Here is a 27,818-nt window from a genome sequence, read left to right on the forward strand (position 1 = left end):
GTTGTTTATTAGGTGTTGTTTCCCCTAAGTCCTGTAGAAAGTGACAGATTGTTTCAGGGCAACCAGTAGGTTGTATTTACAGGTGGTTGGTTGTCTTGACCAGCTTTGCTGCAATAACACAACTGCTTTCCAGCAGGAAGGAACATTGCATAGTAGTGAGAGCTGTCCAGACTTCATTGTATTCTTCATTTAGGAACAAACATTTTCTGAATCACTGAATCCTTCTTTTTCAGTTCCTCTTCAGGGCTGTGCATAATGGGAAGGTGATGAATGAGCCCTGTCTTTGTGCATGACAGAGATGCAAAAATGGTATTCCTAGTCCATCAGCAGCAGGACCTTAGCTTCTAGTTGCTTTTCCAGAGTAGGGTTGAGAGGCCTGGCTGCCCCAAGCAGGAAGAGCTCTGGCTAAGCACCATTTAGAAGGGGTGTGCTTCCTGGGTCCGTCAAGCTGAGACCATCCCTAGGATCCCGTTGTGTGGTGAACTTCTCAAGACAAGTACCTCTTCTTAATTGGAAGGGTCTCTCTTACCACAGGATATTGTAAAGAATAATAAGCAATGAACTCACATTATGTTCTAAACCACATGCAGCGTACTGGAAGTTAATGTAAATAAATAAATGCTGCAAATTAAAAATAAAATGTATGAGTGAATCCCTATTGGGTGATTCCGGTACTAATTCCAAATTCTACGTTCACTGGGGAGGTGGGGAACACCTCAGCGAAGTGCAGACTGGACAGTGTTGTTAAGTCCTCACCCAAAGCCGCTCTTCGTTAAGCCCGTTTAACCAGTTTACAACTGTAATTAGGAGCTGTTTGGCCATCGGGGAAATAAAATTCATTTCTTTGGGCATGAAATACAATGAAGTGATTATACCATAAAAATTTCATACCATATGAAATTGTATGTGTATTTTCTGCGTCTCTGATCTCCATTATTCACTTGTTTCCAGAGCTGATGTGCTCCTGGTCACATTTTCTCATTCTCTGCTGTAAGAGCTGAAGTTCAAAAGGCCTTCTGCCTGCAGAATGGCTCAGCTGGTAGAATCTGATTTTTTCCATTTTGATTTCTAAGTCTGCTGCTGTTACAGTCATTTATGCATCTCATGAATGTAATGAAGTGTTGCTTTCCTCTGAACTCTTATTTTTTTTCTGCCTGGTAGGTGGGGTTTTAATCCCTGCATGATTTTGAGAGGTAAACAGAGTATCTTCCAGATGGGGGTTATTCTTCAAAGTCCTTTCCTCGGTGGTGATTCCTCCATCTGAATCCAAATGTGTCCTCCACAGCTGCCTGTCCTAGGTTGATCCACCAGGGCTCTACTTCTTGACTTTGCCATGCTAATGTCAGGTGGGTGACAGCTCAGGCCAGTCCCTCTGTACCTCATTTCCACATGAGAAGGAAGTGCACGTTCAGGGTAGTTGGCCAGAGTTAAGTCAACCTGTATCCATGGTGTGAAATTAACAGACATGTGGGAATTGAACCTTAAACATGCTCAGTTTCACTAGGAACCTAAAATTATAATCACCCCACAGAGATTGTAAATTTGAAATTTACCTTGTTTCCATGGAAATTTTGAATTCAGAACATTTAATGTGTAAAATATCACTAGTAAGAGGGCATATAAGATCTGTATCACCTCTGGGGAAGGAAAGGAATGATGCTTCATGTCCAAGCTTGGTGGTGCCAGTGATCCTGAGCTTCTCAAGTAATTACTCTATATGGACAGATAAGTTCTTTACTTGTTTAAATGCAATGGATCAGTTGCACGGGTTTGAGTGGTGTGCTGGCAAATGTTTAACAGCCAGCTCTCCAGAAGGCAAAAGCCCTGATTTGGAGCTTTTTGCTGATTTCAATGGTGTAAATACTTCCAGCATGACCAATTTCATGCTACCAATATAAAGTCACTGAATATAGAGTTGTGAAGAGATAACAATAATTGGGGGTCATCAGTCAGTATAAACTGGCTCCAGTCACACCCATGATAAACCCATGGGAAATTGTGATTTTTGATTTTTGTTTTGTTTTGTTTTGTTTTTGACAGTCCCTGTCTGTCACCCAGGCTGGAGAGTAGTGGTGGGATTTCGGCTCACGGCAACCTCTGCCTCCCAGGATCAAGCAATTCTCCTGCCTCAGCCACCCAAGTAGCTGGGACTACAGGCATGTGCCACTATGCTCAGCTAATTTTTTGTATTTTGAGTAGAGATAAGGTTTCACCATATTGGCCAGGCTGGTCTCAAACTCCTGACCTCAAGTGATCCACCCACCTTGGCCTCCCAAAGTGTTAGGATTACAGACATGAGCCACTGTGCCTGGCGACTTTGAATTTTGCTTTAGAAATCCTTTTCTACAAACATCCCTACTGTCTGAAGAAAGTCACTTTATGTGTGTGCATACAAACGTGTGTTCCTATCTAGTTATTTCAGTTTTAAACAATTTTCTAAATTTAACTGTCATTTCTAAACTCCATATAAAGGCATGGAAAATTAGATAAGCCTACATGTTCCCATTTATTTTATATTCCAAATTCATTGCATGCCTTCTGACTTTTTGTTTAATGTTTTTTTCATTTTTATTTCCAGTTTCATTGCTTTGACTTCCAAAACTATAGCTGTCTGCCCCATGAAAATATTTCTGTCCCCACCCTCCTTTGTCTAGTTTTGTTTTGTTTTGGTAGAGACAGTATCTCACTATGTTGCCCTGGCCAGTCTTGAACTCCTGGCCTCAGGAATCCTCTTGCCTCACCCTCCCAAAGTGCTGGGATTACAGGCATGAGCCACGACACCAGGCCTTTGTCTAGTTTTAATAACAAGTATGTGGCTAGTGACAGGGGTGGTCGTCATTCAACCTGGAGCCACACTCCCCCGCAGCCTTCGTGGGCCAATAGTCTATTAAAATAGGTCCCTCCCAGTTCCCTCCTTTTTTTTTTTTTTTTTTTGTGCCAACTTTTCCTCAATTGGATCATTTCAAGTCGATTGACTCATTTCTCATTAAGTTCAAGACTGAGGCCACATTCAACGCGGAACAGAATGATTGCTTTAAAACACCGATGGTGAAATCTCTTGCTCTGTCTTGGCTTCCTTCCCTTAATTTTAAGTGTCTTCGACTATCATCTTCACTTGAAGAAAGTGAAAAACACATATTCTTGAGGAATGAGGAATGTCTGTCAGGCTGATTGATGTTTTCATTTACATTGAAGTCCACGTTTTTTCCCCATCAAAACACTAGTTTTGGTGGTTAAAAAGAATCGAACCGGTATGTGAGGGAAAGTGGATGTAGGCACGTCTTTGCCAGCACCTGCTCGGCAGCATAATTTTCACAGGCCCCAACACTGTGTCACTGACAAACAGCAAATACCTTGTCATTAACTGAGATTTGTCCTGCTCAGTGCTGTTCCCCCTCGTCATTATATTAGTCCTTCAGCTGCCCCCAAATGACACTTCGTAAAGCAGCCACACTCAAGGCAAGTGTTGGATTGCAGGTTTACAGTTCTCATCTTGGCCCTATCAGATGGAGTTTTGTAAGTGCCGAGACCCACAAGATGGAGAAACGCTGTAGGGTCTTGGGACTCACTTTGGTCTGGGCAGGGGTCTGAAGGCATGTTTTGCATTCCTTTCATCAATAACCTCCATTCCACCCTCCACTGTTGAGGCCGCGGCTCCCTGTGGCATCAGCCTTGGATGTGTGGGAGGAAGGGGCTCTGATCAGTGTCAGTGTTTTGACTGTCAGACCCCTGAGCTGTGCCCCTCTCCCAGGACATCCATACCGCAGCCCACAGGACAGTGAGATCAGCAAATCACCTAGAAGGCTGGGGACAAAGTTGGGAGAGGAGATTGTGAAATCCCTTGCCGCCTGCCAGCAGGTTCCAATTTGGGGACAGGGAGATTGCTCGTGGAAGCGAAGGCCTCTTCCCACTGCTGGGGTCTGTACTCCGGTCATGTCTCTGTTAAGCCGCAGGATGTGCCGAGTACTAGCGGGTGCAGCTTTGCTTAGGGAAATGCAAACGCAACACCGCAGAGAAACAAAACCCTCATGCCTGTGCAACGAGGTAGCTGTGAAGATGATCATGGGGAGTGTGGATGTGTGCAGTGTCAACCACACAGGTGCTTAGGGATTTAAGGCAAATTTGGAAAGGGTGCATTGAGGAAGAAATCTGTGAGTAAGCACAAAGGAAGTTAGTTGGTAGAGGGGAAGAGCATTTCAGGAAGGAGAAGGGCAAATCTCACAGCCCAGAGTGGAAACGAAATGAGCAGAGCCCTGTCAGAGACCACAGCCATGCAGGTGCCCGGGGTCCTTCCTACGCACGCTCAAACTCTTGCTCAAATGTTACTCTGCGGAGAGGGCTCCAGACACCATACTTAAAATTGACGTCTACGTCCCCCGCTACGTGCCCTTCGCCCAGTGCTTGCCTTGTTTTTACCATAGCATTCATCACCTTCTGTCATATGAAGACATCCTCCCATTGGAATACAAGTTCCAGAAGGGCAGAGGTAGATTTTTGTCTGTTATGTTTACCATTATAACTACTGCCTGCTACTTACACCTTGAATAAATGAATAAACAGGATGTAGCAAGAACGGAATGTGGTGATGTGGGCAGAATTCTGGGGTCGAAGGAACTCCAGCTGGGAGGTAGAAAACCTGAGCCCTAAAGCCAGGCTGGCAGTGTATGAACGTGGGGCAGGAGGAGTAGGAGAGAGGAGTGGAGTTCCTTGGGTCTCAGTTTCTTCACGATGAGATAGATATTAGCCAAGGTGACAACCAGCGCCCCTCCTGGCCTCAAGATTCTGAGTGCCAACATGGTCAGAAGGTGTGGGAGCAGCTGGAGAATCACTGTGGATTCCTGAACCACGGGGTCAAAGAGGTATTGGTAAAGAAAAAAATATTATTTTTTGCCAGTGTATTCCAGATAATTTTTCTTTTAGAGGGAGGCTGAGAGGCTAGAGGTAAGTAAATTTTTAAATCACCATCTGATCAACGCTCCTTTCACCTTCTTCCTTGCCTCTGTCTAACCTTGCCCAGCTCGTGCAAGCTTGAGCCACAAGCAGTTTTTTGGCTCTGTAGATGAAGGAGCCATTGAAGACTAGCTTTTGGGGTTCCCATTTCAAGCATACTAGAACTTCAAGAGAAAACCATGAGGCACCCAGTTTTTTGGTTTCAAGCTTAAGCTGATCAAGGCCCCTGCATATCCCATAGTTTGCTTTGAAATTTTAAAGGTACCTTCTTCCCCTGGCCCACCTCACTCCAAGAACTCCCTCAGCATTGGGGGATATTCCCCTGAGGGGCTAACACTGCCTTACCAGCCAAAACCCCAAGACACTCTTGACCTCTCCTAGAGAGAATGAGCATGTATTTAGGGCAGAATTAACTTGCTGCTTAAGTGTGTCACCACAGAATAATAAAGGAAAAATTATAGCTGACAGAAGCATCAGGCCTGTAATAGTTAACCCACTGGAGACTACATTTTATTGCTCATTTCGAAGAAAGGCTTATCTATCAACATGTGAAGGGATGTTTCTGCACCCCTTTATTTTGACAGAATACTTCGTCAAGTCTAACTGGTCCATTTTCTAGATTATCTTGTTGGACATCCTTTATCTTGCTTTGTTTTGTTTTTCACTTCTGGAGATGAATAAACTTGGAGAAGCAACACGCAAAAGATTTAGGTTCAACTCCCAGCTCAGCTACTCAGTGGCTTGAGTACTCACCTTCTTTGAACTCCCCACTTTCCTAAAATCTATAAAATTACGGTCAGAATTCCTACTCTGCAGGGTTGTTAAGGACATCGTAAGTAACAAGGAGAGGGTTCCTGGCCCGTATCAGGTCCTCAGTAATAGCCATCATCCTCAGCAGTTCCTCTTCACATTCACAGCAATAGCAAACTCTCACCCACTCAAGAAATGTCTCATGGCCTTCCTCAATTACCTGTCAGAGTCAGTGTCAGGCTCAACTCTACAGCAGACTGACGACCCAGGCTAGAGCTGCATTTTCATGAGTCCTTTTAATGAAAAGATTCAGCACTTAATCCCAGAAGGACATTGTCTGGTAGTGCCAGATAATGAAGTAGTCAGGCTGCTGAAATGTTGACAGTTCACTCTGTGCCCATAGCATAAAATGAATAGGAATAGAGCCAAGAGGAAGGGGCCAGCGAGGAGAGATGACTGCAAGAGATGTGATGGTTGAGCTCCCCAGTGAGCAAGGATTCCTCTCCTTGGAATTGAAAGCATTTGTGGACAGTTCATCTAATAAAAGATTTCTTATAAAAACCACAAAGAGAAAATAATGGCGTTCTTTTGAGCCACTATATATTCTGGCAGACACTGTATACTCTTGAGTGGGACCCTTACATCTGGTTTTTGCCTACAACAATTCTTTTTTAGTAGGCAGGGTATAAATTATAAATTTTAAATAAATAATGCATAATCTTAAAGAAAAAACAATAAAACCAAACCAGAACTGACTGCCTTTTCTTTTTATACACATGAAAAAATTTCAATGAAAACAAACTATACCCTTGGTAAATGCACAGAATTTGAATGTAAGTTCAGAATGAATGCCGAAGAGTTCATGCTGTCATAAAACTCCCTTCTAAGTAACTTTTCTGGTTTGAACACATCTTTATGAATACAGAGCTGCTGTGAGGCTTCACTTATTTTGCACAGAAAGTGATTTCATTTCCAATTCTTGTCCTGCTTCCGTTTTCATGGCTATCCACATCGTTAGGAAACTTGGCATAGTAAGGTGTCCAGGGCTGGGATTTGTATTTGGGGAACTAAATTACTCACTAATAAAAAAAATTTCTTTACTAACTAATTCCATATTTCATCATTTAGTAAGTAGCCTTTATTGTAAGGAAAAGCTAGTTATTTCAGTGGATAAAGTGTTTTATGTATCTAACTTTTGTTCCAGTGGTATTGCGTAACAACTAACCAGGTTGTTAACTCTTACTGTTTTGTTGCTTTTGAGGGCATTTTAATTATAGGAATTTATTTGAATCATCCGTTTTACTGTTAGAGCCAAATCATTCTTATGGGTTTATGGGAATCTATACCACCAGGCAGTAGATTAATAACTGTAAAAAAACCACATGAAAAGGTCACTGCAAATCTCAGATCAAAACTCGTGGTTTTCTGGATTTTGCAGTTGACCCTTTTTAAAGCTTCTCTTTGGTAACATGATCTTTATGGCAACACCACTGAGCTATAAGACACTTGTGATCATGCAAAGAGCCCAGAAGTGCCCGCACACTCACCCACAATGCCAGCCTCCGCCTGCCAAGGAAGGGGATGGATCTGCAGTGTACCCGTTTTAACACACAAGCCCACCTTCAGTGATACACATGGCAAAAAAATATGAGAGTGAAGGAGACTCTTTTTTTTTTCTACAAAAAGATCGGAAAAACAGACTGGATTGAGCCTGGACCACAGCACTTGGGAGGGCTCTTTATGGAGAACCACAGCAGAAAGGAATTCTCTTTGCTGGTGAATTCTTCTGGCCCTTTGCACTGTCATTCCTGGAGTGTTTCAGTTATTCCCCAACCAGCAAACGGCTCACTGATCCGCAGCCTCCATTCCCCCACTGCCAGCTTCCTACTTGAAATGTGTTGTTGGAACCAGGGCGGCCCAGGGGACTCTGAGTTTGGGCACTGGGGACCAAATTGTCAGCCTATTCTGAACTTCCATGGAATACTCAAGGAGTTAACCAGCGCGATTTTGGCTTCACTGGGCCCCCACACTTTTTTGTATAACAAAGACTTGGACACTGGAAAATACATTCAAAACATGAGCCAAGAGTGGAGTTCAGCAGGAGATAGTTCAAGAGGGAGAAGCAGCGGAAAGGCATGCACCCTTCAGGTCCTTGCTGCCTGTAGGCCACTGAATTTCAAATGTACTCTTGGGGCCAGGTTCTTTGGGACGCTGGATCTCTTAGTGCTGAGGGGCAGCACTGCTTCACTTCCTGAGCTGGAATCTCTCATCTGCAGCACTCTGTATACCAGTCCCCAGCCCTTCCTTCCCTGCCCACCCCCACCTCCCATGGGAACAAAGTCCCCAGGCTCTGGAAAGTAATGCTAAGAAAACAAACACTACAAAGGCTGGTAACAGGGGGATATCTCTCTTGAATGTTATTTTGTAACCATCTAGGTTCAAGGAGGAGGGGGTGCCCCAGCTACAGGAGCCAGCAGGGTCCCTTTGTAGTAGGCATCCGTGTGTTTGGCCAGATGTCCTCCCAGCGGAGGGCAGAGAGGAAGATAAAACAGAACTCTTATTAAAAAGAAGTCAGGGGAGGGGCAAAACAAGACAGAGAAAGTGTGTCAAGTGGAAAGGGAGGCCAGGCAGTGCCATCTGATATTGATTAAATGCTGATGGAGTCAGCAGTGAGAAATAACACACAGTGAGGAAGTGCCCCAGCTCTTCGGAATGTGAACCAGTGACAGCTGTCTGGGAGTGGAACTGCACGAATACCACATGCACAAGATGCCTGGCGGCCACAGGGCTAGCTCACAGGGAAGGATGGGAGGGAAAGATGAGTGTGCTGGAGTCAGGACATGTGGCTTCTGATCCTGCTTCCTCTCTCTGGGCCTCTCTTTTCCCATCAATGACACAATGACACTTGATCTGCACAACCTTCTAGCTCCCAGATTGTGTCATCTACCATAATCTCTGCTCTAACCAAATCCTCTGCGGCTCCACTAAGGTGGAAGCTAAGAAATCATCCTGAAGAGGCGTAAGAAGCTCACCCAGCATGGTCCAAAAATCCCAAAGGAATAACCGCTGCCCATCAGCCGTGGGAGTGCCACCCAGTCCTTCAGCGGGAGGTCAGGCCAGCACCGTGTGTCGGTCGCCCTTCTGTGCTTCACAGTTGCCACCAAAGCAAGTTCATGGTTTCTCAGCATGGAATGTGGCGTGTCTGTGGGTCTACCTATATGTTCCTTTCTCTAAATTTCAAAAGTATTTTTACTCTTATTGGTTGTAAAGAGTCCTTTTTCATTTTATACCGTCAGATTACAGAGAGCTTACACACTGGTGTGTATGTGTGGCAGGGTGGGGGGAGTGTGGGTGGGTGTGTGCATGCGCACATCCTTTAGTTAAGAGTGCCTTCTTGAAAGTTTGTTGTTTTGGTTTTTTCCTTTTTAGCAAATGTCATGAGGACAGTGGTATTTTAATATAAAGAGTGAGGCTAGATTCCAGTGGGAATGGAAGAGGAAGCTTCCACTGAGATGAAAAGATCTCACCCTAGGGTGGTGGCAGGGGAAATGGAGAGGAAAGGATGGCTATAGAGAGGGACCATGGCCTAGTAGAGAGATCGTGGCATCTGGAGTCTGACACAGGTTGGAGTCCTGGTCAGTTCAGCTCTCACTACGATGCCCCCTTGCAGTCCTTTTATGGATTAGAGATGCTGTGTGTAAGGGACCTAGCTCAGAACCTGGCACACTGTAGGCAGTAACTGAACATCAGTAAACTGTAGATGATGATGATCATGTTGAAAAATAGCCCACTGGAGGATTAACAAGACCTGGTGACTGAATTGGAGAATAAGTACAAGAGAAAAAATGATGGTGTCTTTGAGTTTAACCACCTGAGGAATTGGGGTAGTAATAGTAGTTAAGTTGAGTACAATAAGAAAAGTTGGGTGGAAGGTGGAGATCTGGTTTGGCAGGGCTAGAAATGAAGTCAGTTTTAGACATAAGAGATGGTGCTGAGATATACAGGTGGCTATAAGGAAGTAAGACAGAAAGGAAAGAGAGGGGGAAAATGGAAAAATTATAATAAAGAAGTTGATTTACTCTAGGTTTGTTTGATCAGTGAGTCTAATTTTACAGCTTCACCTTCAAGGGATTGGTTAACCAAAGGTCAATTCATCATGACCAGCTTCTAAACTAAACCCTTGCTCCTTGAAGTGCGGTCCTCAGACCAGTTGTCACCTAGACCTTACAGAAATGCAGAATCTTAGCTCCTCCCTCAGACCCACTGAATTGGAACCTGCATTTCAACAATGTGATGTGTAAGCACTTTAAAGTTTGAGAAACATTATTCTGAAGTGTGGTCCCCAGACCACAGCATCATCAGCATCAGCATCACCTGGGAACTTCTTAGAAATCCAAATTCTTGGCCAGGCATGGTGGCTCATGCCTGTAATCCCAGCACTTTGGGAGGCCGAGGCAGCGAGGCAGGTGGATCACTTGAGGTCAGGAGTTTGTGACCAGCCTGGCCAACATGGTGAAACCCTGTTTCTACTAAAAATAGAAAAAGTAGCCAGGCGTGGTGGCGGGCACCTGTAATCCCAGCTACTCGGGAGGCTGAGGCAGGAGAATCACTTGAACCCTGGAGGCAGAGGTTGCAGTGAGCCAAGATCGTGCCACTGCACTCCAGCAGAGCAAAACTCCATCTCAAAAAAAAAAAAAAAAAAAAAAAAAAAGGAAATCCACTTTCTCAGTTCCCTTCTCAGACCTCCTGAATTAGAAACAATGTGTTTTAATGAGTGCTTCAAGTGACTCTGATGCACCCCAAAGTTTGAGAAGCACTGCTCTAAGTCATGAAATTGACAGATACACCTCCTCCCTTTGTGTCTACAGCCAGAGAGATGTGCTGAACACCAGAGGGATTGGTTGAACCCTGAAAGCTAAATTTAAGTCATTGTTATATGCTGTTTCTCTCATCATTTTGCATTAAACACAGCTGAAGAGCTCTTTTCACTGAAGAAGGGCACTATGCGTAAAATTACAAACCAAAGGAGGGAAACTTCGACTGTGGCTTAATCCTCATGACTTACCCATCAAAAGTTATTGAGCACAGTTATAGGGGATCAGTCCTCTTTATGTGCTGTTGCTCCTGGGGGACGCTATTAGTAAGACACACATAGGGAAACAGGTCGGGGAAACAGGGAATCTCCTGATATTCCTTACAATGTGATTTTTACATTAAAACATCCACAGTCTTTGTCTTGTGTGTCTTTCTAATCTATCAGATGGAAATTCTCGTTTTAAAGGTTAGTTTCTGGAGTCACTTGCAGCAGTGATGCTGGTTTACCGCTCAGACAAGAATGTTTTTCCAAAACTTGAACTTTTAGCAGTAAAAATTTACCTCTTCTCATCAAAAGTGTCTGGTTTTTCTATTTGTTCTACAGTCATTATTCAAATCACTATGATAACATATATAAGTGTCAGTGTCTGTTTCTTGTATACATGTAATATGCAAACTTTGTTATATATTGGGCAGTTAATTATAAGATTACTTGTATTTTCTGCCATAGGTTATAATACATTACAACCGGTGGCATGCTGGTAAACTAGTTGTTTGCGGCCAGCGAATGGGGGTCATCCTAATTTGTAGTGTTTGCCAATTTCTATGGTGTAAATGGTCCCTGCAAGGCGGATTTCAAGCTACCAACAGTTTCACAACCAGCTCTCAAAATTCTTACAAATTTAACAATTGGCTCTTACAAGCCAGTAGAACCAACTTCAGCACGCCACTGAAACAAACATCAAGGGACCAATCAATAGGATTTTTTTGTTGTATTTGAATTGTTGTAGGTCTAATAATGTCTGAAATAAGTAAATTTGAATGTTTAAATATTTTGTCATATAGAGATTTTTACTGAACTTATCATTGTAATTATCATAATGGAATTTGATTTGAAACTACAGTCATGTGCCACATAACATTTCAGTCAACAATGGACTGCATAGATGATGGCAGTCCCATAGGATTATAAAACTGTATTTTTATTGTACCTTTTCTATATTTAGATACACAAATACTTACCATTGTGTTAAAGTTGCCAAAAATAAAGTTGCCTGTCAGTAGAGTAACATGCTGTACAGGTTTGAGCCTGGGTGCAACAGGCCATACCATGTAGCCTAGGTGTGTAGTAGTCTATATCAGAGTTCCCCAACCCCCAGGGCCATGGACTGGTTACCTGTTAGGAACTGGGCTGCATAGCAGGAGGTGAGCAGCGGGCGAGTGAGTGAAGCATCATCTGTATTTACATCCATTTCCCATCACTTGCATGACCACCCGAGCTCCGCCTCCTGTCAGATCAGCGGCAGCATTAGATTCTCATAGAAGCGCGAATCGTGTTGTGAACTGTGCATGCGAGGGATCTAAGTTGTGCCCTCCTTATAAGAATCTGATGCCTGTGATCTGTCAGTGTCTCCCATTACACCCATACGGGACCATCTGTTGACAGGAAAACAAGCTCAGGGCTCCCACTGTTTCTACATTATGGTGAGTTGTATAATTTTTTCATTATATATTACAATGTAATAATAATAGAAATAAAGTACACAATAAATGGAATGCATTTGAATCATCCCGAAACCATCCCTACCCCTACTGTGGTCCATGGAAAAATTGGGGAAGAAGATGGGGACTGCTGGTCTATACCATCTAGGTTTTTGTAAGTACACTCTAGGACAGTGGTCCCCAACCTTTTCGGAACCAGGGACCAGTTTCATGGAAGATAATTTTTCCATGGATGGACAGGGGGCGAGAGATGGTTTCAGGATGAAATTGTTCCACCTCAGATCATCAGGCATTAGTCAGATTCTCATAAGGAGCACGCACCCTAGATCCCTCGCGTGTGCAGTTCACAATAGGGTTCGCGCTCTTAAGAGAATCTAATGCTGCCGCAGATCTGACAGGAGGCAGAGCTCAGGTGGTCACGCTGGCTCACCTGCCACTCAACTCCTGCTGTGCAGCCAGTTCCTAACAGGCCACCAGACTGGTACCAGTCCATGGCCTGGGAATTAGGGACCCCTGCTCTAGGATGTTCACACAGTGATGAAATTGCCTAATGATGCCATTCTCAGACTGTATTCCCATTAAATGAAGCATGACTGTATTCTATGAAACAAAGTTATGTGCAATTATTTTAAAGTCATATTAAATACAGCTATAACAATAGAATGGTAATATTAAAGTACTTATGTTGCTCAAGCAGTATGTTTACTGTCACAATAGTTCTCATAGCATAGTAAGGCATATGTAAAAATTATTCTTAGTCCCAGTATTTGAACCAAAATGCAAAAAGATATATTTTTAAATGACATCTTTGCTTACTGTTATTATAATTTGACTTCTCTTACAGGTATTCAGGAAGGAACACAATGTACCAAATGTAAAAATAACTGGGCGCTGAAGTTCTCTATCATATTATTATACATTTTGTGTGCCTTGCTAACAATCACAGTAGCCATTTTGGGATATAAAGGTAAGTATGCTTTCTTTTTTTTCTTCCAAATAGCAAGTGTTCCTTCATTAAGTTAAGCATGAGAAAATTCATATTTGCAAGTATGAAGTATTTCATTCGTACAACTCAGATGCAAAATAGCAACATGATAAACTTCATCTCTGTATCTTGAACTTACAGCTATGAGATCTGAAAGGGGGGACATAATAATTCCTTTTGACTCATTTCAGCAATAATCAGGGTCCTCTCTGAGAGTTATAATGTTTTTTTTCCCCTTGTTGCTTTTTCCTACCTATTTCTAGCTACTCCTTCTTCCTCTATTTTTTTTCATCTTATCTCTTGGAGGCTTTATGGAAACCCTGGTGTCAGCACACAGGAAAACTATATTGACAGAAAATAAGCAAAACACAAGATCTCCAGAGATACAACATGCTTCACCCAGGGATTGGCCAACTAATTCCCTTTTTTCTCTTCAGCACATTCACTGTGGTCACTGTTGTTTATATAGCTCTATAAAAATACTGCACTGTAGAAATTAAGCACAGAGGCAGCACTCCCACCTCAACCCACTTTATAGGATGTTGGGCCTAAACATATCTGGTTTAGGGTAAGGGCAGAATTTTTGCCCGAATCCTCCAGACTTGCAGACACAGTAAGTTCCCCACACACGTTTCAGAGACCATAGGTAGAAGGTGTCGTGATTCAGAATCGCAAAACTACATAAGCCCTTTTCTAGAAAACAGCCAGGCGAACCTTCCTGTCAAAAACACGAGAGGCAAACACCGCCATTTGGTTTCAGAACAGAGGCTGACGTAGAGTCTGTGGATCATCAGGTCTTCCTTCTGCTCTGTGGCCCGCAGACTGACCTAGGAAAAGAAAGATTCCAAGTGAATTCCCTCCAACTGGTCATTCCTCCCACCTCTCTCCCAGCATGTAGTAGTTTCCTGAGAAAGCACAGTGTGTATTGGAATGAGATGGGTGTCAGGGCCAGACAGTCCAGGTTCAAGCCTTGACCCTACCATTTGTCATACAATTGTGAATGTTCAGTAAGTGCTTGCTAGTGTGCCAGGGGCCATGCTGAGTCTTCCACATGGCTCCATACCCAGGTATGAATCATACCCTCTTAGAGTTTCTGATTTCTTATCTGTAAAATGGCAATAATAATGATACTTGTCAAAGTGATTGGGATGAGCAAAGATGATGTAATTGAAGTATCTGTCCTGTGCCTGGTCCCAGGAAATCATATCTGTGTGTCTGTTCCTTGCTTCTTCCTAACCACATTACACAGATCTAGCCATTAGAATGGCAAAACCTGTTAAAAATCCTTAGTATAGTCGAGGCTTTTAGTGCCATCTCTAAGGCCATATACGTGGAAAATAATGTGCATCATTGGGTGTGTTGACTGGTTAGTCTGGGCAATGGAAATCTGGAAAATTACCAGGTCATTCTATCCATTTGTGATGAGTTAGACCGTGATCTAACCCGGAACATCTTAAGTTTTTAGATGAAGCAGCAAACAGAGTAAGTGATTAAGGAAGGCTATTAAATCATGATTAGCCCTGGGCAGAGAGGTGGAGTGGGAACCTGGTGAGAGAAAGGAGGGTTTTCCACGTCCCAGGTAGTCTGGACTATTTCTTTTCCTGTCGTTTAGATTATTTAGGTCATTACTCACTTCTCCATGACTTTTCCTAGTGAGCCAAGATAAAGGAGAAGCTTGAAATCAAACAGCCATTTAATAAGTACCTTTAAGTCTCAGTACTATGTAATCACATTTACTGCTAAAAGAGAGACGAGAGTGGTTTGGCAAATATATTAACATTTTGTAATTTTTACCTCTGCTAGGAAATAAAGTCTAGGACATTTATGCATTCAGAATTTTACAAAAAGAGTCAAAGAAGAGGCTTCCCCCCCACCTTTTTTTTTCTGTTTGTTTGTTAAGGTACAGATATTTCCTCCCTTTTTATCCGTGGAAAGCCCGTCCTGGCTCTGGCATGTTTAGCGTGTGCTGGTCCGTTTGCCCACAGCACCTTTTCTCTGCTCTCCAGCTAAAGTGCCTCCCTCCTACCCTTCATGTCTCATGTAGACACATGGCAGCTCCTGAAAGCTGAATTAGGCCCCTTCCTGTTTGTTCCCATAGCACCCGGTATTTACTCTTAGCTCCTGTCACACTGTGTCATTAGAGTCAATGGACTTGAGTGTGTCACCACCCAAACTATAAGTTTCCATGAAGACAAGAGACTACCTTTTATTTATTGTGTCTCCCACCAGCACCTAGTCTCATGATATTTAACCAGTGCCTAGGAAAGTTCACTGGATGAATTAATGGGAGGATGGATGGATGGATGGATGGATGGATGGATGGATGGATGGATGGATTGTGCATTAGGGCTGCCTTCCATGAAGGCAAACAATAGATGCTCAGGGACCTCTAGGCCAATCTGCAGGTAGGGGATAGCTGCCCTAAAAGCCCTCCCTGGAAACCTAATGTTTTGGAGATTGGCTTGGCCTGCTCTGTGGGGGCAGTCTCACCAAGATGAAGGAAGAAGAGATAATGGGGAGCAAGTACAAGGGGAGACGAGATGATGTCTTGCCCCTCTTTTCTTTCCTTCGGTGCCTCCCTCCTTCAGGCCTCTGCTGACAAAAAAATAAATAAATAAAATAATACAACATGCACTTTTGCTTTCCGAACACAGCATTAATGAACTGAAATGTTGATATTTTCCAGATGTGCTTTCTCTTTACTCACACAGTGACTCCTCTTTCTTGCTGGTAAGATTCTAGTGACCCAATGTTGTAAGAGGCAGAAAGATAAGACCCAGTTCTCCCTTCACACATTCCCCCTTTGAAGTCTAGAGAAACTCTCTCTGTTAAAAAAGAAAGAAAAGAATATTCAATGAAAGAAGCGCAATAAGGCATTCCTCTGGAGGAGAATTTGAAAGTAAAAACTTTCATTTATCAGAGTTGGCAAAGGCAACTTCATACTGTTTTGCTCAAAATTGTTCTTTACTTCTTTCATGTTACTTCCATAGCCACAAGTTAGAATACAATGAGCTTCCTTCAAGAGAATTTGCTGAAGAAGCCAGAGAATCGCTTAGTCACCCAGACAGGATCTGTGCAGTGGTCGTGACTGTGAGGCACATCAGCCACTTTGCAGAAAACATGTTCTTGGACAGTTAAGCTTGGTACATCCTCTGCCCTGGGCTTTTTATCATTAGTCAACAGAGCTTCCATAGCAGGAGTCATCTCTTAAGTTCAACGGGTCGTGTTTCTTCCAGAATATTTCCTGAACAGGAAAATCCTACTCCATTATCCTTTCCAAGAGGTAGCCTTCTAAAAGTAATTAGGATAAAGAAAAAAGACAGAAATCTGAATCCTTCTCAATAAGGATCTCCTTTAATTCAACATTCCTAGTCATTGGTAGTCTACTTTGCTGCTAAGCTGGGTCAGTGTAGAAATTTACAATTGGATTACTATTTAGGCTTTCAAAGTACACATCAAATCACACTGGAGAGCGCTTTAGGATCCAGGATAACACCCTATAATCAGATTTTCTGTATTTCTATAAGGAAACCTAAAATGGTGTTCAAGGTAGAAATGCCTTCATTAAATTCCAGGGGAGTGTAACTGATGTTACTGGGAAACCCCAGGTCCCGGAGAGAAGTATTTATCCCACAGTGCCATGATCAGTCTGGTACAAACACGTGTGGGCACCAGCTAGGAGCTCTGTGCTCTGTCCTCAGGGCCAAGAGCATGGCCCGTGTCTCTTGAATCCTCAATATGTCACTATGAGCAATCCACTATGCCACCTACATGGCAGATGCTTCATAAATGTCTGGTGATGTTAACTTTAAAGAGAATATAAAGAGAAATAATTCTTCCCCTTAAGGGATTCTTTATTGGAGGAAACCAGATTTAGGAAAAAGAAATACCAAAAGAGAGGTGATATGGATTTATAGAAAGAGCATGGATTGTGGAGTTAAACCTTCCAGCCTGGTATCCCACATAGTCACTGACAAGCTGTGTGATTTTTAGCAAGTTACTGAACATCTCTGAGCCTCAGGGTCTTCATCTGCAAAACAGCAGTTGGAAGGATTAGCTGCAGTGATGGTGCAGTGCATCCGGCAGAGAGCAGGCACTCGATAGATAGAGACTGTTATGATTATCATTCAAATAGAGATCGAGTTGGTGTGCAGTGGAATCGAGTTGTAGGTGTGGCTGAGTACAATGGGGTAGTGAGATGTGGAGTGGACCTTCAAGGAGAAGTGGAGTCAAGAGAAGGGAAGAAGAAGTTAGTGGCCCAGGCCAAGGGATGATACCGAAGTGCTTTTATAAAAAAGGTTTTATTGTCAGAGTGTCCTAGAGAATTATACTTTGGATACTTGAAGAGGGACAGATCTTCAGGTATAATACCTGAAACACCAATATTCTATAGAAAAATTCTACGTAAAGAAACAGTTCCCAATACAGGAGAGCACATAAGAAATCAGACTGATGGTCACCCTTCTGTGTGTCCTGCTCATTTTTCTCATATGAGAATGGTCTACAAACTGAGGTCTATGTCTGCAGGCTGGGAATTTCCAGGGTAATATAGGATGGCTCTGCGACTATATTCCTGATTGAGAATTGGTGCTAATAAATTCAGAATAAAAACCAATAAAAGTGCTATGTGCTGTTACAGCAAGGGTAAGTTCTGGATCTCCACCAGTCTGGTATTTTTATGCAGTAGCAGGTTCCAGCATTGCAATCCTAACATTTCCAGCTTTATACCAGGTCCTATTTTTAAACAAAGACACACACCCCCCAATGCATGTAAGCTGTTTATTAGCACTTGTGGGCGGGGAAAATAGTTTCCTTGCTGCACAGAAGAAAAAGTCAACAGATTGTTTTGTTCTTTTTTTAACAAATGTATTTATCCCTTTTGTATTTATTCTACACAAACCTGAATTATCTGCCCGTGACAGTTCTCTGTTTTTCAAAACTAAAATGGAAGAAAAAGTAGAGACGGGTGGATCACGAGGTCAGGAGATCGAGACCATCCTGGGTAACATAGTGAAACCCCGTCTCTACTAAAAAATACAAAAAAACTAGCCGGGCGAGGTGGCGGGCGCCTGTAGTCCCAGCTACTCGGGAGGCTGAGGCAGGAGAATGGCGTGAACCCGGGAGGCGGAGCTTGCAGTGAGCCGAGATTCGGCCACTGCACCCCAGCCTAGGCAACAGAGCGAGACTCCATCTCAAAAAAAAAAAAAAGAAAAGAAAAAAGAAAATAACTGACTGTCAGCATATTTGGAGGTTTCTTTGGCTTCCAGGAAAGAAGGGCAGGACTTGAGATCCTGCATGTGGTTTGAGGACAGACCGAGGCATATGTTTTGATTTGAGGATCAAAACTGAAAGTAAACTTGTAAACATTCTGTATTTTAGTTCTTAAAAATTAGCTTTGCTAAAAACACATATGAAACATTTTATTCTTCAGAGTTTCCAGGGATTTAGGAGTATGTGTACCTATGAAACAACCCTAAGATTATTGTAACTGCACCTCTGTGTCTATGTAGTAATTTTAAAAATAATAATTATTCAACGAAATGTCCTACTCATTGCCAGTGCTCAGGCTTCCCTGGGTTGGTTGGGAAACACATATGTTTGCATGCCCTGTAGCTCAGCAGGCAGATTGCTACTTATTTAAATAAATCCCTCATGTCTGTAATCCCAGCACTTTGGGAGGCCGAGGTGGGCGGATGGTCTGAGGTCAGGAGTTTGAGACCAGCCTGGCCAACGTGGAGAAACCCCATCTCTACTAAAAATACAAAAATTAGCTGGGTGTGGTGGCGGACGCCTGTAATCCCAGCTACTCAGGAGACTGAGGCAGGAGAATCACTTGAACCTGGGAGGTGGAAGTTGCAGTGAGCTAAGATCGTTCCATTGCACTTCAACCTGGGCAACAAGAGTGAAACTCCATCTAAAAAAAAAATTAAATAAATAAATGGCATAATAAATATATATTCATTGACTACCTACTAGTGCCACACACTGAGCTAAGAGGGAGAGAAGGAACTGAATATAAATTTTCCTGCCCTAAAGGATATAACAGTAGATAAGTCATGACAGCACAGTGCAGTGAGTCCCATAACAGAGAAAGGACTGCTTGCCAGGGGAATTCTGCGAGGTGCACCTCAGGAAAGGGTTCCCACAGGACGTGACAAGCAGAGTCTTGAAGAGCAAATAGGACTTAGCTCAGTAAAAAAAAAAAAAACAAACCGGGAAGAACATTCTAGGTAGAGAGAACACATGGAAAGGCTCGTGTGAGACAGCGTTCGTTGCAGTGCACACATTTCATTATGACCAGACGGTAGAAGCTTGAGGGAAAACATAGTGAGCTTCTCCAGGGACAATTCCAGGATCCAAGGAGCCAGTTCACTTTGGGTCACACAAACACATGGGAACTTACTACTTCTTCCTGAGAGGAGCCAGAAGAATCTCACACAGTCATGCGTGGGTAGAACATGTGATGAATACAATAAATTGCATCTGTTGGCTCATAATTGGTATATAAAGCATGTTCTCATTTTTTGAAGTCCGTTTTTTTTTTTTTTTTGAAGACAGAGTCTCACTCTTGCTCAGGCTGAAGTGCAATGGCATGATCTTGGCTCACTGCAACCTCCGCCTCCCAGGTTCAAGCAATTCTCCTGCCTCAGCCTCCTAAGTAGCTGGGATTACAGGCGTGTACCACCGCAACCGGCTAATTTTTGTATTTTTAGTAGAGATGGGGTTTCACCATGTTGGCCAGGCTGGTCTTGAACTCCTGACCTCAAATGATCCACCCACGTTGGCCTCCCAAAGGGCTGGTATTATAGGTGTGAGCCACTGCACCCGGCCTGAAGTCTTTTTTTTTAAGCTATTGATACCAAGGAGGACAATCAGACTTGATCCCAAGCTGCTAGAAGCTGGATCTCACATAAGTCACTTTCGGAGAAATGTCCTCTTAACATTTTAGAAACGTGTAATTGAATTCGTAACTGTAGAGAATTACTGCCTTCTGAAAATGAATAAGAACTGAAGCTTTTATTTAGTGTGGCTGTATTAGTCCGTTTTCATGCTGCTGATAAAGACATACCCAAGACTGGGAAGAACAAGAAGTTTAATTGGAATTACAGTTCCACCTGGCTAGGGAGGCCTTAGAATCACGGTGGCAGGCAAAAGGCACTTCTTACATGGCAGCGGCAAGAGACAATGAGAAAGATGAAAAAGTGGAAGCCCCGGATAAAACCATCAGATCTTGTGAGACTTATTCACTACCACGAGAACAGTATGGAGGAAACTGCCCCCACGATTCAAATCGTCTCCCACTGGGTCCCTCCCGCAACACATGGGAATTCTGGGAGATATAATTCAAGATGAGATTTGGGCGAAGACACAACCAAACTGTATCATTCCACCCCTGGCCCCTGCCAAATCTCATGTCCTCACATTTCAAAACAAAACGTGCCTTCCCAACAGTCCCACAAAGTTTTAACTCATTTCAGCATTAATCCTGAAGTCCACAGTCCAAAATCCCATCTGAGACAAGGCAAGTCCCTTCCGCCTATGAGCCTGTAAAATTGAAAGCAAGCTAGTTACTTCCTAGATACAATGAGGATACAGGTATTGGGTAAATACAGGCTTTCCGAATGGGGGAAATTGGCCAAAACAAAGGGGTACAGGCCCCATGCAAGCTCAAAATCAGCAGGGCAGTCAAATTTTAAAGCTCCAAAATTATCTTCTTTGACTCCAGGTCTCACATCCCGGTCATGCTGATGCTAGAGGTGGATTCCCATGGTCTTGGGCATTTCCGCCCCTGTGGCTTTGGAGGGTACAACCTCTCTCCCTGCTGCTTTCATGGCTGGTGCTGAGCGTCTGTTGGTTTTCCAGGTGAACAGTGCAAACTGTCAGTAGATCTCCCATTCTGGGGTCTGGAGTCTCACAGCTCTACTAGGCAGTGCCCCAGTAGGGACTGTGTGGGGGCTCCAACCCCACATTTCCCTTCCACACTGCCCTAGCAGAGGTTCTCCATGCACACCCTGCCCCTGCAGCAAACTTCTGCCTAGGTATCCAGGAGTTTCCATACATCCTCAGAAATCTAGGCGGAGGTTCCCAAACCTCAATTATTGACTTATGTGCACTTGCAGGCTCAACACCACGTGAAAGCTACCAAGGCTTGAGGCTTGCACCCTCTGAAGCCACAGCCCCAGCTCTACATTGGCCCCTTTCAGCCACGGCTGGAGCATCTGGGACACAGGGCACCGAGTCCCTAGGCTGCACACAGCATGGGGACCCTGGGCCCGGCCCACAAAACCATTTTCTCCTTGGCCTCCAGGCCAGGGATGGGAGGGGCTGCCGTGAAGGCTCTGACTTGCCCTGAAGACATTTTCCCAGTTGTCTTGGCGATTAACATTTCAGGAGCAAGAGAAAATAAGATGCGAAAGTGGAAACCCCTGATAAAACCATCAGATCTTGTGAGACTTATTCATTACCATGAGAACAGTATAGGGGAAACCACCCCCATTATTCAAATTATCTCCCACCAAGTCCCTCCCACAACACATGGGAATTAGGGGGGTATAATTTAAGATGAGATTCGGGTGAGGACACAGCCAAACCCTATCAATGGTTTTACTTTCCCTATCATATACAATCAAGAAAATGCTATCAAAAAATACTTCTTGGCAAATCATTGTTTGGAAACACCACTCAGGTATCTACTTGAGGACTGATAAACTACAGAATCAGTTGTCACTAACAAAAAGCAGATTTCCAGGGCGTTGTGGTGGAACTCATAACAGAAAGTGGCAGACACTCTTGACTTTGTGTGCTTTCTATGACGATTTTATGTATAGACTTGAGCTGGGTTTTCCTTGCCAATGGAATCCTCTTCTAGGTAAATGAGTCCCACCTGCCAAGAATGTTAGGGAAGCTGATGAGTGACAACATTTTGTAAATTATCACAGTGTGCTGTGCCTTCGTCTATGGAAATTAATATAGGAAATAACAGATTAGGGACTTCTAAAATGCATGAAAATTTTAAAATTAGTTCCAAATGATTTCTGAAACATCCAAGGCATTATAGAATCATAAGAATCGTTAAGAACATACAATTCTCAACTGAGTAAATTGTACCCCTGGGTTTTGTGACAAGTAAGTTATTTTTCCAAAAAGATGGCTTTTCTTTCCTATATTTGATTTCAGTTACACTTTTTTTGTTCAATCTGTTTCCTTTGTTCCATAATGAAATGATCTCTTGTTTTGAAACTGAAAAATAAAATATGAGCAGGTGTGTGTACTAATGCATCATTTTCCAAATCTTAGTTGTAGAGAAAATGGACAATGTCACAGGCGGCATGGAGACATCTCGCCAAACCTATGATGACAAGCTCACAGCAGTGGAAAGTGACCTGAAAAAATTAGGTAATCTGTGACAAGACTGAACCATTCAGTGAAATCCCCTGACTCTACACAAATGACCACAGCCTCTTAGAATGATGTTGCTATAAACTCCCCATGCACCCAGAAGGACATTCCATTTTTGTGTTGCATGTTGAGTCTTCCCTCATGATTTAATTCAAATGCTTAAATTTTAAAGTTAAGGGTCCATTTTGGAATTATGTCCTGCCGAAAATACTATTATGCGCCAAATAATATCTGAAGATCTATCCTGACTAAAAAAACCACAAATACCCTTTATTAAAAACTGTCAGATAAATAGGAATTTACTGAGCATTTTTGAAATACTTTGAACTACATAGAAGAATTGTAGAAATTAAGTTATAAAGTAAAAGATCCTAGCATATTCTATTCCTTGATTTTTGCTTTCATTAAAAAAATTGGGAAATTTAAAAGGTTATTTTCTTCTTGACATCCTGCCCACTGCCCTAAAATCTAGTAAATTCTCCCTCCCTCTTTGAGAAAAATGTTCAGCCAAGTTTGTCATTCCTAGTTCTGGGCATTCTTTCTGATTCCCCAGGACCCGGTTTTAATAGATATGTACATTTTACTAATGCAGAGCTGTCTGCTTATACTGCCAATTTTGCATCTAAAATACAGTGCATACCAGTTAAGTGTGTTTGGGATCTTTGGCCTTGACTGAACACTTCTCCATACCACCAATGTAAGTCACAGATATTTCTTATTCCAGGTGACCAAACTGGGAAGAAAGCTATCAGCACCAACTCAGAACTCTCCACCTTCAGATCAGACATTCTAGATCTCCGTCAGCAACTTCGTGAGATTACAGAAAAAACCAGCAAGAACAAGGATACGCTGGAGAAGTTACAGGCGAGCGGGGATGCACTGCTGGACAGGCAGAGTCAACTGAAAGAAACTTTGGAGAATAATTCTTTCCTCATCACCACTGTGAACAAAACCCTCCAGGCGTATAATGGCTATGTCACGAATCTGCAGCAAGATACCAGCGTGCTCCAGGGCAACCTGCAGAGCCAAATGTATTCTCATAACGTGGTCATCATGAACCTCAACAACCTGAACCTGACCCAGGTACAGCAGAGGAACCTCATCACGAATCTGCAGCGGTCTGTGGATGACACAAGCCAGGCTATCCAGCGAATCAAGAACGACTTTCAAAATCTGCAGCAGGTTTTTCTTCAAGCCAAGAAGGACACGGATTGGCTGAAGGAGAAAGTGCAGAGCTTGCAGACGCTGGCTGCCAACAACTCTGCTTTGGCCAAAGCCAACAATGACACCCTGGAGGATATGAACAGCCAGCTCAACTCATTCACAGGTCAGATGGAGAACATCACCACTATCTCTCAAGCCAATGAGCAGAACCTGAAAGACCTGCAGGACTTACACAAGGATGCAGAGAACAGAACAGCCATCAAGTTCAACCAACTGGAGGAACGCTTCCAGCTCTTTGAGACAGATATTGTGAACATCATTAGCAATATCAGTTACACAGCCCACCACCTGCGGACGCTGACCAGCAATCTAAATGAAGTCAGGACCACTTGCACAGATACCCTAACCAAACACACGGATGATCTGACCTCCTTGAATAATACCCTGGCCAACATCCGTTTGGATTCTGTTTCTCTCAGGATGCAACAAGATTTGATGAGGTCGAGGTTAGACACTGAAGTAGCCAACTTATCAGTGATTATGGAAGAAATGAAGCTAGTAGACTCTAAGCATGGTCAGCTCATCAAGAATTTTACAATACTGCAAGGTAAGTCGAAATTCTGAATTTGTATTTGTATTAGTTGTCTATTGCTGCATAACAAGTTACTGTAAAATTTGGCCATTTAAAACAATAGATATTAATCATCTCATATGTTTCTGTGGTTTCTGTGGACCAGGAATTCAAGAGCAGCTTAGCTAGGTGGTCCTGACTCACTGTTGTTCATGAGGTTGTGTCAAGATCTCAGCCAGGGCTGCAGTCATCTGAAGGCTTAACTGTGGCTAGAGGGTCTGCTACTAAAGTGGCCTGTTCACATAGCTCTTGGCAGGAGGCCTCAGTTCCTTGCTGTGTGAAATTGCTTGTGTGTCCTCACAACATGGCAGCTGGCTGCCGCCAGAACAAGGAATTCAAGAGAGAGAACAAGAAGGAAGCTGCCATGACATACTAGCCTCAGAAGCCACACACCATCACATCCACCGTATTCTGTTTCTTAGAAGTAAGTCACTAAGTCCAGTCCACACTCAATGCAAGGGGAATTAAGTTCCACATCTTGAAAAGAAGTGTAACTAAGAATCTGTGAATAGTACTTAAAGGGGCTCCATTAATTATTTGTTGAGTGAAAGGTTGGTTAATTTGAATTTTCTTCGTCCTTGAGCCATTTCAATGCAACATAAATTGGGCTCCTCTGAAAGCAAGATCAAGTTTTTCGGGTCACAAAGCTACCATTAAGGGAGTTACCTGTCATGAGTAGATGAATGGTTGGCCATCACAGTAACCGTAAGGCCACAGAGGAGTTCTGGTAGGTGTGGTGGCTCATGCCTGTAATCTTAACACTTTGGGAGGCTGAGGTGTGAGGATCGCTTGATACCAGGAGTTTGAGACCAGCCTGGGCAACATAGCAGTATCCCATCTCCTAAATAAATAAAGGAATGAATACATACATATAATCTGAATTTTACTGTTATCCAGATCATCCATGTAAATTAAAAGTCCTTGACTCAGATTAAGTCTACAGTTGAAGATTTGCAGCATCATATATTAACAGTATTTTCCAGTCACAAACTATTTTCACAGTTTTTACGTTGAAAGTACTATGTGGAAGATGCTGTGCTCAGCAGTCTGGGTAATACAGAGGAAAGCAAATGGTCCTCACCCTTAGGTAGTTTAACATAAAGAGAATTTCAGGGCATGAGAAGATGGGCTGTAAGCAAACATTCAAGGGGAAGGGATTACACAAGGGCATGAGTCACTAGGGGCCACCTTGGGATATGTCCCCCACACTGGTCAAATGATCAAGGATAACAAGTGGTAGTTAATAAGTCCCTGTGAGGCTGAAAGTAGATCCAGATAGCAGATAGCAGGACTCTGTTCAATAGCTTTGTCAGTGACTAGCATGGATGACCTGCTGAAGCAATGCTTGTGTGACTTGAAACTGTATATGCCAGCCAGTGGCTGATATAATCATAATCCACAATGATCTAGAGAGGCCAGAAGAGTATCAAGATGTCAATCAAATGAAGTAGATAGAAATACAGGTAAAATCCTGCTCATAAATAGATGAGACAAAACAGATAAATGTTGATGGGAAGTCGTGGCTAGAAGGAAGTGTGCATGAAGCATGGGGATTTTAGTTGACTGGAAGCAGTTAAATGTGTCTTCCAGGGAAGGTAATGTGATCTTTGACTGTGTTAATAAGAAGGGAAGTAATATCTGACTCTGTTCAGTATGCCAAGACCACCTCTGGAACATAATGTTTACTTTGAGGAGCCCCTTTCAAAAGAGACATTCCCAGATCAGCATGCTCCGAAAAGCAGCACCAGAATGATAGCAGCTAGAAACCATGTGCTGTGAGGAAGGGTTGAGGACCTGGGAGCTTTCACCCCTAGGAGAGACTGCTCAGTGGAGAACAAGACAGCCATCTGTACTTATTTAAAGTTGCTCTGTCTCAGGAATGAACAGAGTCTGGCTGTCTGGTGCCAAACCCCATGCCGTTAACTCCAAGGATAGTCACCGAAAGTGTGTGCCCCTCCCCACTGTACCTGCTCACCCCAGAGGGAGCCTAGAAGGTCAGGGAGTTGGGATTTTATTCTAAGTGTGAGGGGGAGGTTTTAAGCAAGGTGTTGAGATGATAGAGAGCAGGGAGGGGTCAGTGAGAGCATGGACCAGCTGTTGGTGACTTGGCCTAGAATGCTGGCAGTGGAGAAGGGAGAAGTGGGTACCCTCATTTAGGAGGAGAGTTGGAGATAGAATCAAGGGCTTCCCTTTCCTTGCCCTGACAACAGGGACCCCAGCTTTGGGAGGTCCCGGCCGGCCTTCCCCAACCAAGCCTCTGCTGAGGTGAGGAGTCTATGGCCTCAAGGTGCTGTGAGTATTCAGAGCCCACACCAACCCCTGCTTGTCCATGTTTGTGCCCAGGACCCACCTGTGTGTCGTAGGGATTGGGGGTGATGTGGACAGGAATTGAACACACAGTAGGGGGTTGGTGTGAGTGTCTGGACGAGACTGGCGGGCAGGACCTGCTGATGGATTGGCTGTGGGGAGTGAGTGAAAGAGAGGAACAGGATGTTTCCTAAGTCTTTAGCATGAGCAATGAGGTGGATGGTGATCCAGACTGGGGAGCTGCAGAAAAAGAGAGGCCCATGTAGACATGTCAAGAGGAAGATGTCTATTATAATAGAATGAGGTTTCTGACTCATGGAAAAGCATATGTGATTTAAAAAAAAGTCTCAATTCTGAAACGAGGCTCCAGGGTGCTTCAGAGACACTATCACATTTATCCCTGGTCTTGTTGTTCACTGCACTTTCTGTGAGTTGATCTGAGAAGCTTCTCAGGCCAACCAAGCTGGTCCCTTTCTATTCACTCTCTTCCACTGCCTCCAGACCAGCAATACCCAGCAGGTATTCCAAGGGAACGAGAGACTGAGGGGAAGAACGAACTCCATTTCTGAATGCAAGTGTTCTCTTCCACACCTTTTCTCTCTAGCACCTTTCCCTTTCTGTACATGCAGATCTCATCCCTGAGGATGAGGGGCAGATGGATAAAGCAGGATGGATTAACATTGGCTTATGTGAGGCTGGCGTCTGCAAGATTCAAAATAGTCTGATGCTTTCCAGAAAATTCCTATTGACTCGCACTTAATGAACCCCAGTGCTCACTGTCCAGTTCAGCCACATAGACATTTGCCACATTAAGAAGTGGGAGCTGAAGCTGACTGACTGTGCTGAAGGCAGATGATAGTGTAGAGATAGATGTTCACGTTATCTCTACATCCATCAGCCGAGAAGCCTTGTTAAGAAAATCTTATTTTTGGGGAGTTCACAACCAGCCTGACCAACATGGAGAAACCCCGTCTCTATTAAAAAGACAAAATTAGCCAGGTGTGGTAGCACATGCCTGTAATCCCAGCTACACAGGACCCTGAGGCAGCAGAATCGCTTGAACCCGGGAGGCAGAGGTTGTAGTGAGCTGAGATC

The 27,818-nt window shown here is 43.4% G+C and overlaps 1 protein-coding gene across 1 annotated transcript in view; it reads left to right on the plus strand.

Moving 5' to 3' along the window:
• Window positions 1–27,818, plus strand: part of COLEC12 (collectin sub-family member 12) — a 181,077-nt gene that overhangs the window by 123,349 nt on the left and 29,910 nt on the right. Inside the window, exons 3-5 of the mRNA XM_011996358.1 lie at window positions 13,082–13,204; window positions 22,520–22,618; window positions 23,346–24,392. Coding sequence (XP_011851748.1) covers window positions 13,082–13,204; window positions 22,520–22,618; window positions 23,346–24,392 — 1,269 coding nt within the window. The remainder of the gene's footprint in view (window positions 1–13,081; window positions 13,205–22,519; window positions 22,619–23,345; window positions 24,393–27,818) is intronic.

Source organism: Mandrillus leucophaeus, unplaced genomic scaffold (genome assembly GCF_000951045.1).
Source record: "Mandrillus leucophaeus isolate KB7577 unplaced genomic scaffold, Mleu.le_1.0 Scaffold51, whole genome shotgun sequence".
Classification (NCBI taxonomy): domain Eukaryota; kingdom Metazoa; phylum Chordata; class Mammalia; order Primates; family Cercopithecidae; genus Mandrillus; species Mandrillus leucophaeus.